At 44.7% G+C, this 11,893-nt stretch overlaps 1 protein-coding gene across 2 annotated transcripts in view; it reads right to left on the bottom strand.

Annotated features, from left to right (window-relative positions):
- Positions 1-3,097: 3,097 nt before the first annotated feature.
- The window catches only part of Runx1 (runt-related transcription factor 1), a 222,772-nt gene continuing 213,976 nt past the window's right edge, over positions 3,098-11,893 (bottom strand). For both annotated transcript variants that reach the window (XM_013027529.1, XM_013027530.1), the window contains 2 exons: positions 10,524-10,685; positions 3,098-4,017 (listed from right to left, as the gene is read on the bottom strand). In XM_013027529.1, coding sequence (XP_012882983.1) covers positions 3,539-4,017; positions 10,524-10,685 — 641 coding nt within the window. In that variant the 3' untranslated portion in view covers positions 3,098-3,538. The remainder of the gene's footprint in view (positions 4,018-10,523; positions 10,686-11,893) is intronic.

The raw sequence follows: 11,893 nt of genomic DNA, 5'->3' as shown, positions 1-11,893 counted from the left end.
CTTTATAATGAAGCTTAAAATCTATTTACATACATAAATACAATTAACTTTGTTGATGCAACCCTTCTGGAGGAGAGAAATAAAAGCCAAATGATCAGCTTTATCAATACTGACCTAACTTGAAGGGAGGGAAGAAATTCCCAACAACCAACCGACAACAATGAAAAAAATCCCAAATAATTGTATACTGTAGGGTAAACAGAAAGATATTTTGTTCAGATGTAAAAAAGAAAGTTTTCTTGAGATTGTCAAACCATTTTTTTTCATGTACAAAAGATCCCAAACATGTCATTCCCCCCCAGCAAAAAAAACAAAAAACAAAAAACAAAAAAAACCAAACCAAAACAAAAAACAAATCCCAAACCATCAAAACCCCAAATCACTAGGATGGAATGTCCCAAGGAAACAGGTATTTCAAGAAAGAAATCTGCAATCCTAAATCGTAGGACAGTTAAGTGTAACCATTCATTTCCTTTCTAATCAGAGCACTTCTGTTTATCTGCACAGAAACCTTAGGCAGCAGAAAGGCTAACTCACTGATTGTGATTTGCCAAGGAGGAAGATTTCTGTTGCTGTATTTGGACAGCAAGCAGATCCAAAATGGTTGGCAAGGTCTCTATTCTGCTGGAAGAAACCCATGAACAGGAGAAAGGCTGACTCAGACTGTTCTCTATGCAAAAGGAGAGCTGGATCTCCTTGTGGTCTGGACCTTGGTTATAGGATGGGTGTGTACCACCTCTTTACAGAGACTGAGAGAATGTAGGATGGAGACTAGCATTTGGAGGCGGAGGGGAAGAGGAAAGGGAGGGTTTGAGAAGGGAGGAAAACATTTCCAGATAGAAAAACAGAACTGAAACGTGTCCATGTTGAATTTTTATAAAATGGGGTCATAAATACGCAGTAGAAAGGGCTTATTCACTCTCTTCTCCTGGACAGTGCTCCCAGATCCATACAGTTATTACATGACTAACTTCAGGGTCTTGCTGATGCTGTTATTTACCTGAAGACACTTTAATTTAACCAAAGGCAAATGAATGCAATTCCTTAGATAGAAAAATGTGTTTCTGCAAGATCTATTTCCAAAAGAACTAAGATTTGATTTTTGTTTTCATAAAGGATTAAATACTATCTAGGCTGGTAAGGGTTTATAAAGCTGTGAATGGTCAAACCAGTGAGTCTACAACAAAGTCACCACGCCACTCCATGCTTGGCGATGAGAGTAAGGTTCAGCATGAGAGATTATCTGATTCTCCTCTTAGACCACTAGGTCAGATTTGAATTGGAGTATCTTCAGGTACCAGGATTAAAGTGAAAAATAATTTTTTCCTTCATCTTTCCCCAGCATTATCTCAGGTCAGATTATGACAACATGTGCCAAAAAGAACATTTAAGAAATATTGGAGAAATGGGCTAATAGTCCTTTTTCAGAAATGAAAATTTAACTTTCTAAAATGTGACCCAAAAATGTAATATGAAATAACCTAGGTAACTGCGTTGTAAAGGGAGCAATATCTAAAATAAAAAGGAGTATTATTCAGAGTTTCTCCAAGGCCTGCTATAGCTCTTCTCTAGTTAAGAATGACCTGTCACCACAAGCTGCTTTATTCTTTAACTCTTACCAAAGTGCTACTGCATGTGTAAAACAAATAATCATCATCATCATCATATATATATATAAACTCAAAAATAAGTTGTTTTAAATAAGTCCAGCTGTTTTGCTGCCTGCAGCCAAAGATCTAATTTGAATGCTTAAATTTATAAAATAAAAATCAAACACTGTTCTGAAGTCCTGCTTTCAAACACTCTTCAGAGTTGACCTGAAATCATTTCAACTAATTTAAGAGGTACATTAAACAAACAACCAGATCATTTTGAGCACACATGTCAAAATCAGCAGTTAATATTTACCAGTTGTACAACACCTGCATTCTGACAAGTCCTCTAATAAAAATAGTGCCACAAACTTTACGGTGACACCAGATACAACTGAATTGTAGCTATGGGCAGCAGTGAATCTTTCCTGTCACGCTGGGGCACAGATAAAAGTGCACATAACCTCCCCCATGGGTTAGGGTCTTAACCTGGTGGAAGCAACACAAATATGTTGGGGAACAACTGGGATGGGAGTCCTGCACTGATGGGATGTTCTGCCATGTATTACCCCGAGCAGGCCCAGGAAAATTAGTTCCTTTGGGCCTGCTTTTGGCCTACCCACCAGAGACCATTGTTCCTCAAAGGCACCTGGTCCTATCCCTTCTCTCAGCATCTTGTGGGACAGCCACAACTTTTGTTCTGCTTCAGTGAACTGGTACTGTATCAGAGAGAAATATTTTCTTGCTACCCCAGACTCAAGCAGTTCAGAAATTCCTAAATTCATTCATTTGGTTCTTTGATGTGTTCTGTTACAAAGCATGTCTGAAATGATCAGAAGGTCTTTGAGTGAGCTTAACCTAGGCAGAAATTAAATGCTCTCTGCAGGTCTAATCATTGGCACCTCCTGAATCCTCTGAGACCAGATTCCACCTTCTCTGTTTGAAGCTAGATGACACCCTTGGCTAAGCTCCATACTTCTGATCATGGGAGTGACCCTCAGTGTCAAAAATCCTATTGAAAACATTGCTGCATTAGCTACCAACTTGTTTGATTAACATGAAAGGGAGTTTAATGTAAACAATATTTCTAGATAACCAAGCCATCACATAACCCATCCTTTTTTTCCCCCTCAGCCTTTTTCAGTACGTTTAACTTTGGCTACTATTAAAAAACAAAAACAGAAATGTAGTACTTGATATTTCTCTTCTTAATATAAGTACAATTAAATAATTAAAAAAAGTATCAACATATAAGTAAATGTCTGAATATCAAGATACATAAATAGGGATTCCTTGTGGGAATACAGTAGTTAAAATGACCCAAAGCTGTAGCTGTTTCTCTCAAAAAACAAAAACCCTACACAGAAGTCCAAAAGAAAAGTTAAATAAACCGTACAGAAATGGGAATCCTATTTAAGTGTCAAAGCAAGAAAGATGCTCAGATTTTTATAGATAGATATAAAAATAAGAACCACCGCAATGCCTATAAGCATTTTTTTTTTTTGCCATTTATAAGGTGCGGGGTGTGTGTGGGGGGGAAGTAAAGAAAATCAGGGGGAGAAATAAACGCCAAACAGGACGTGCGGTGTCCCCCTCCCCCCATCATCAAAATTCCACTCTCTGGAATAAACAACTTGGTTAAAAAGTGAAGTCAAGGGTACAAAACCTTTCTTTTATTCACAGCATTGCTAATACGGAAGCATTCACAGTTTCCCTCGGCAAGGCCTCGCTGGCTCCAGCGGACGCAGGTGGACGCCGGCACGCGGGGTCGGCGCGTCCAGGTCTGCCGAGGGCCGCGGGCCGGTGGCGGGAGCGAACTGCGCGGGCTTCGGTAAGTGCAGGAGGCCGAGGGGGGCCTGGACGGCAGGCTCTCCCCCGGGTGCGCGGTCGGCCCCCGGGGAGGAGGAGGAGGAGGACAGCCAGGGCGGCCAGGACGCGGGCCTCACTCAGTAGGGGCGCCACACGGCCTCCTCCAGGCGCGCGGCGGGCGCCATGTTGGTGGGCGAGTTGCTGTGGCTGCCCTCGGCTTCCACCACGTCGCTCTGGTTCGGGAGGCTGGGGTTGAGCAGCGCCGCGCCGGTGGACGCGTTGGTGCAGGGCGGCAGGATGCGCGGCGGCGAGCGCTCGCCGCCCACCACCGAGAACTGGTAGGAGCCGGCCGAGGCGCCGTAGTAGAGGTGGTAGGGCGGCGAGCCCGCGGGGAACGGGCCGCCCTGCGCCTGCGACGAGCCGGGGTAGGGCGGCGGCAGGTACGTGTGGTAGCGCGAGGCCGAGCTCATGGCCGACATGCCGATGCCGATGCCCGACGTCACCGGCGTGGGCGAGTAGGTGAAGGCGCCCGGGTAGTGCATGCGCGGGTCCGAGATGGAGGGCAGCGCGGGGAACTGGCGCGGGTCTCCGAAGGCCGTCAGGTCCGGCGCGGCGGCTGCGGGCGGGAGAGAAAGGGACGCGTGACTGCGCGGCAAGGATGGCGGGACCGACGGGGGGGCGGCGGCGGCGGCGGCGCAGGCCGAGCCACTTCCGCCAGAACGCGCCTGCGCAGGAAGCGCAGGGCCGCCCGGGAATACCCAGAATGCCACGCATCCGAAGTCGGTCCTTACCTGGGGTGCTGCCTCTCGGGAAGAAGGGGCTTTCTACCCAAAATGCTCTGAGCGCGGAAGGAGAGGATTACCCAGGATGTCATGCGCCCCGAAAATGAAAAACACCCAGAATGCCACTACCCGGAAGTGAAGGTCTACCTAGCATGGCATGCACCGGAAGTGGAGGACCATCTAGAATTGCACGTGCCGGAAGTGGAGGATGACCTGCAAAGCTAAGCACCCACCAGTAGATGATTACCCAGAATGCTCTGCGCCCGGGTTGATGGTAAGAAAAGCGCTGAATAATAGCAGAAAATAACACGGGACATCGCGTACGATGGCATGTGATAGAAGATGTGATGCAAGTAGTGTAATAAACATGTTTGGTATTTTCATAGGACAGCCATGATGTAATATGCATAATACTGATAAAGATAGTTATAAACCCAGACTGGCAAACCTGCAGCCCATCAGCCAAGTAGAGCTGAGGCCGATTGCCTTGCATATCACAGGAGAAAGAGTTCTACTTTATTAAGTGTTTAACACAAATCCTAAAGATAATATTTAGTGATACATGAAAAAATACAGAAAAATTAAAACTCCATTATCTATAGATAGGAACAAAGCCTCTCTCATTCTTTCATATTTTGCCTCTGGTTGCTTTAGAGTGATTATGACAGAGACTGTAGGGGCCACAAAGTCTAAAATATTCTTTGGCCTGATACTGAAAAAATGTGCCTGCCTTTTATTGATATGAATGAACATTAATATGGATTAATATATTGGCAACTCATATTGTCAATAAGTGATCAATTCATTGCAGAGTTAACACGTTAATTATCAATGTATTATTATATTGACATTAATAAACAGCAACTTAGGAATGTGGATATCTTCATATATTACTACTAGAATATGTTACACATAGTACCTAATATGTTCTATATAATATTTAGGTTGAACCATAGAAATGGTCCATTTTTGCAGGCTTTGAGCAGTTGAAAGTTGGGTGATTTCCTGTTATCCAACATAACACATGCCAAATGAAGTACTGAATTATCATTAGCACTCACCTCTCTCTCCACATCTACCTCACAGTGATTCCACATTTTTTAGAAACAATACAGCTTTGAGTTCACCTGGTTTTCTATAATATGTGCCTTATTGGTTTGTTAACATGAACGTATATAGGGCTTTGATTTATCTCCTCCACATGTCAAACTTTTGCACATCTCTAAATTTGTTAGGATTCAGTTTTACAAACTGGCTTTGGCTGTCCTGTCTACATTTTGCCTACCTCCATGCTACCCTTGGGAATTTTTAGAGGGTGGTATGAATTCCAGGAAAGGTTTCTGAATAGATCAGAGTTTATCAGATTATTTGGAGGGGTGGTTGAGGGCTGCCTTGTACATTGTCGGATGTCCTCTAGAGTGACAACCCAAATGTGCCCTGTCATTGCCAAATAACATGAAGGTGGGTATGAGGGAGGGGTAGCCGGGCCTGGCTGAGAACTATGACTCTAGGATAGCGTCCTAGGGTAGGGTCTGTCCTTCAGAATTACTGATTAAATGAGCAGGCCAAAACCACATCTACAAACTCAAAAACAGCAACAAAACAAAAAAGTTATAATTCAATGTTTAAAACTTTAAGCTCTCAACTCAGCACATGGAATAAATTTAAGTTCTGATGGCACAGGTCCTGTGTTCTTTTGGGTTCAGGCTGGCAGGAGATACTTGAGGGTGCTTGCCCTGAAAGGAAAGCTACCAGGGTAGATTAATCTGTTTTTGGAAGGCATTGGTTGTTGATCAACTTCCTCATATTTCAAGCCTATTATTCCAGCAAGGAGAGCTAGTTTGATGGGTGTTTCTCTGTCTCTTTGTCAATCTCTTCCTCTTTCTCCCTCTGTCCTCCAGTCCTTCCCCCCCCTCTGTCTCTCTGTGTCTCTCTCTCTTTCTCTCTCACAGCTCCTTCCTTTCATTCTTCCCTCCATGTAATGATCTTTTATTGCTCTAACACATTTTTCAAAATGGACTGTATATTTGGGGTGAATGGGATGCGGGGATAGACTACTCATCAGATAGTCAATTAAAGTTTATAGAAACAGTGGAGGTCTGCAGCAAATCCCTCCATTAATGAGGAAACCAGGAGTCTGACTTTCAAACAAACATTCCTGTTAATCTTTTCAAAGCGAGTCAGACATGTGGGCAGGGAAAATGTTGTAAACTGACAGCGATTCTGGGGCTGCCCTTCCTTGGCTACTCACTAGCTTATTCTACAGCCAGGCCACACCTCATTCCGCAGGGTTCATCCCTGCCCCCTAGCTGGAGCCATCTGTGAGCAAGCCCTGTGTCACTTGTTTTGCTTGCACAGAGAGCTGTGACATGTTTGAGAGTTAACAGGAAGCTTGACTCCATTTTTCCAGTTAGATATACATATATATAGTCTAGGGAGAAGCCGGGGTAGAAGGAAAAGCATTAGGCAAATAAAAAATCAATTTGTTATCATCTCATGTAATGCTCTGGACACAAATAAATGACTCTGCCCATTATTTTTCTTGCTTCATTTGCCCTGAGACAAAAAGGTGAATTCACTGGAAAAATGAATGAAAGGTCACCATGTTTCACAGCAGTGTCTGGACATGCTCTGCCAGTTGGTTCCAACCACTGCATGGTAATGTGGTGATGGTACCAAGTTACTGGAATCCTGAGTGAGTCTGCAATTTGTCATGGGCATAAGTCCTGGAATAATGTTACAGACTCAGCTGTTGGGAGAAAATAGTTCTTTCACTTGTGGGAAGAATATTTGAAAGATCTGAAATATTGCCTGTGATTCTTCTTCTGCCTACATAGTAGCACTGTCATTTTATAAAACATCATCCACTGGGTCAAATTCTTCTTCTCCTGTCTCTCTGACTCTCTATCTTTACACACATATATACACACACATATTCTGGTGATAAAACAACTTAGATCCACTGGATATGCTCAGATTCAAATTCAATTGCTCTGTTCAAAGACTGGTTTTCTTTCATCTTCTCTCTCTCTCTCTCTCTCGTGTGTGTGTGTGTGTGTGTGTGTGTGTGTGTGCGCGCGTGCATGTGTGCACATGCACGTGTGCACTGGTCCTAGAGCTTAAACTCCCCCCTACCTCCAGCCTGGGTACTGTCCCTGAGCTCCTTTTGCTCAAGGCTAGCACTCTAGCATAACTGTACTTCCTCCACTTCTGGCTTTTTAGAATTTTTTTGATAGTTAATTGGAGATAAAGAGTTTTACAAACTTTCCTGTCTCAGTTGGCTTTGAACCATGATCCTCAGATCTCAGCTTCTTGAGTAGCTAGGATTACAGGTGTGAGCCACTGGCACCCAACTTGGTTTTCATCTGTAAGTCTGGTTTGACATCCCTAATTAAGACTCATCAGTCATACATAATTTACCCACGTAGCCATCGCTCATGTATCCTTTTGGCTGGTTTGGTGTCCTCTTATTCAATTCTATAGCAGTATGAGTGGAAGTGGAGACCCTTGATATTCACAGGGAGCTTTTTTTTTTAAGAGTAAGAAATCTGGGGATTAGGAGGTTCAGTTATTTTACTTGGATCGATGGTGCTAAATATTTGCTAGGACAGCTCTTTGCTCTGTAGCTTTACATGGATGAAAGCAGCTCTGCTCCAGCCCCTCCCACTGCCCCCACAGGATTAACCAACCTGAGCAGATAATGGCTGCCTTAAAAGGATCTTTTGCATGACTCAGATTAATGCAAGCTGTCTGTCGCCCAGGTTGGCAGCTAAACATTAATTTTTTTTTTTTACAAAAAGAAAAAAGAAAAGTAAACCTCCAGATGACAACTCTTTTCAGACAAGGTGTGGAGTCTGTCTGCAAAGGACAGAGAGAGAGCGAGAGCGAGAGAGAGAGAGAGAGAGAGACAGACAGACAGACAGACAGACAGACAGACAGACACAGAGATCTCAACCAGAGCCCCAGTCCCCAGGACAGAAGCAAGCCCCGGTGGGGTTAGGCATAGGCTGAGGGGCAGTGCACAGAGCTGTGGGGTGAGGATGAAAATGTGAAGCAGCCACAGAGGAGTGTCAAGTTTTCAAAGCCTTCGGCCTGGGCAGCCACTTTCTTTCATGTGTCCCAGTCTTATCCTGCCCCCAGGTTTATGACAACACTTTTCAGGCCTGTGCTCCAGGCTTGATTTCTCAGAGGAAGTCCTGCCAAGTTAAAGAGCAATCTTCCATGCTGTACTCTGCCACTGGTGAAAACTCGTCTGGAATCCTTTGGTCCTCCCTCCCAAGACAACAAAGGGTCATCCCTGAGTGCAGATGTGGGACATGGCTGGGTCACAGTCCCATGCGGAAAAGCATCCTTCTTACTCTTTGGGTAATCAAAGGCTGCTTATGGAGAAGCAGAGCTGGGATTTGAGATTCGAAGTACACCTTTTATTTATATCTTTAACAAGACGCCACCATTACGTCTGAACACTGGCCAGCTAGAGGGGCTGGCCCCTAGAGTTCTTGGACACTGAGGTGCCAATCTTGGGTGGAGACCAAGTCCGATGGTTTATGTAATAAATTCCAAGGGACAGACCCACAGCAGGGACATTTCCAAGGGAAACAGTCATTGTTGCAGATGTAGCCCGTGGCCAGCGGGCTGTGCAGTGCTACCATGCAGTACTAGAACAATCGGGAAAAGGTGACAAGTGCCTTTGGAATCAACCTCTGTCTCCAAGGGATAGGCTTTAGAGACAGCAAGTTTAACAGATGCCACAGTTCCCGTGGGTCTCTCCCTACCCCGTTAAACTAACAGGTGTTAGGAAAATGCTGGTATGGATGGCCAAACAGTGTGAAAACTGAGCACCTACGCTGGTTCTTTCCTACTTTGCCATCGCACCCAACTTGGGGGTGGGGAGAACTGCCCACCTCCTGTGGACAGTTACCAATAACTAGAGACATTTCTGATGGTCAGTCTTATGGGGGGAGGGGTGCCCCTGGCATCTCGAAGCCAGAGGTGCTGCTGCAGATGCTGCAGGGCACAGGAGAGCCCTCCCGCAAGCAAGAGTTCTTTGGCCCAAGTGTCAGCGCTGCTGTGATGCTGCGGAGTGGCTCTGAGAAGTCATTCTGTGAAACTCGAAGCAGCTCAGGCATCTGGAGGAACCTCAAGTAATCACGACTGTCTGGCAACACCACATTGCACAAGATTTCAACTGGCAGACACAAACTCCTTTGCCCCTTTGCCTGCTCCCCTAATCTGCTATCATCTGATCCCTGGGCTTTTTGAAAAGCTAAACCCACCCCTCCCCCTGCACACATGCAAGTGCGTTTGTAGGCTTCATCATGCTGAAGTCCTCTGAAGGATTTTCACCCTTTGGTTCAGCTCCAATTTCAAAGCCCCAAACATTAAGTTGCTTCTTTTGCCTTCCACAAAGGAATTTTTCTCTGTAACTTCAATTTCCCTGCCCACGAGCAAAGGTGAGCGCCAAGCCCACAGGGCTGGCAGGTTAAATGACTAATATTTAATGAGCTCGTATTAACAACAATTATACTAACCATGACACCTGAGCTCTCGGTCCTTCCTTCAGCCTGAACAGCTCTCAGTTGGGAATGCCTCATGGGGGCGGGGAGAGGGGGGACTAGCTTCTTCCTATCCCACATGGACTCCATGGACGTACTGTTTGCAGGCTTGTGAATTCATCACCACCATGTGGACCAGACCGGTCAGTCTAGAATTCATTTGGGGTGACTTCTTGTCTTTCCTTTCTTTCGGTGTGTGTGTGCGCACATACCAGTACTGAAGCTTGAACTCAGTGTCTGGATACTGTCCCTTAGCTTTTTTGCTCAAGGCTAACACTGTACCACTTGAGCCTCAACTCCACTTTTGGCTTTTTGGTGGTTAATTGGAGATAAGTGTCTCATAGAGTTTCCTGCCTGGGCTAGCTTTGAACCGTGATCCTCAGATCTCAGACTGCTGAGCACAAGCATGAGCTACCAGCACTGGCCAGGAATGATTTCTTTACTGAAGGTGCAAAATAATGACCTTTTGATATTGTGACCTTTCGAACTATTATCCCTTTATCCATTACCCCTCTCTGGCAGACATGAGCAATCTCTGAGTTCCTGAGGAACTGACTTCCAAAAGAAAATCTTCCTCCACGTTCACAATCTAACTTTTAAGTGTCAAACCAAACCAGCCAATCAGACAAACCGAACCCAGTGCGTGGGCCTGGGACAGTCATGTCTCTCTGGAAACCGTATTTTGTTCAGTGAATTATATGCTGCTCACCCCCTGTGTTCCCCTCCTCTAGTCTCCAACACCTTCCTCTCTAGCTGGGTTGCAAATATGTTCTCAAGAGGCTTACACGAGAGTCGACTGGAAAGTTCTGCAGAGAGGCTCGTCATGCCGCTGGCACGTCCAGGTGAAATGGGCGTTGCTGGGTGCACGGAAGGAGGGGCGATGGATCCCAGGTACTGGTAGGACTGATCGTAGGACCATGGTGGGGATGGCTGGATCTGCCTGGTGTCTGCAGAGAATCAGGTTCCCGGTTAAGTGGGGTGGGATTTTTTAAAAAAAGAAAGAAACCTCTACATGCAAAACTAGGAACCTTGGTTTTAATTGCTGTGCATGCTTGTAGCCTGTTTACCAGTGTTTACTAAGCATGCTGAACCCAACTCTCCCATGCCTCTGTTGGATAATTCCATACCCCGCCCCAAACATGAGCACACACTGGAGCTTTTGTCTGCTAACTCTTCCTTCCAAAAGTTTTATTTAATCATATTAATAATGATGTCTGCATTAATAATAATGTGCGAAGCTCTAGACCATCAAATAACTTCAGGTACAGAATGTTCTGCTTCAGACTTACCAGTAATTATAATTATCATAAAAATATTTTATAAACATGGGTAATCTTCTGTCTATCTGGATTAGGTAGAAGAATGTAAAATTTGGGGACTTTTTTTGTACCTTGGGCAAAAATATTCTATAGGCTTGGATGTATTATTTAGGCAAGTGTCTTCTAAGAATAATGACAAAAGTGAGGAGGAGAAGAGAAGAAAAGAATGAGAAGAGAGCAACCAAAACAAGACACATGTATATAGGAACAGGAAAAAAAATGACAGCCTGGAAGATCTGGCAGGGAAGCTGGCAATAAACTGCAACAACCAGTTGTAAGACAAGAGTGGCTTTATCAAATCAGCCAGGGGCTTCTTTTCAACAGCTGAAGTTGTCTACTTTTTTTTTTAATGGCCAGAGCTATCTTTTTGAGCTTGAAGTGTGCTGTAGATTGCCATTGTAAGAGGCCTGGGATAAAGCAGAGACCAAAGCCTAGCTTCCAACTATTGAGACACAATGAATTTTGTGCATCTGACTCCAGCATTCAGAGGAATCTTTGTTTTGTTGAAGCGGGGTATCACCTTGTTTCCCCAATTGGCCTCTAACTTGCTTGAGCCTCCTGAGTCCTGGGATAATAGGAGTGTATCCCACACCTTGTTGAAGTCTTCGTTGTCAAAAGCATCACGTTGTTTGCAGTGTGTATGTGTGTGTTTGTGTGTGTGTGTGTCTAGGGGGAGTGAGACTATTCGTAGGCAAAATGAACAAGGAAATTTGTACTTTTCTTGAAAGTTAAATGTTAATTTTTTTTTCATGCCACCTTCTTGGTGGACAAAGAGAACAGCAATCCAGGAAGGCAGAGTTCTTTAGGAAAATACTGGGTGCCCATTTTGCATATGT

Source organism: Dipodomys ordii, unplaced genomic scaffold, assembly GCF_000151885.1.
Source record: "Dipodomys ordii isolate 6190 unplaced genomic scaffold, Dord_2.0 Scaffold104, whole genome shotgun sequence".
Classification (NCBI taxonomy): Eukaryota; Metazoa; Chordata; class Mammalia; order Rodentia; family Heteromyidae; genus Dipodomys; species Dipodomys ordii.
This window is presented reverse-complemented; position numbering and strand designations above follow the sequence as displayed.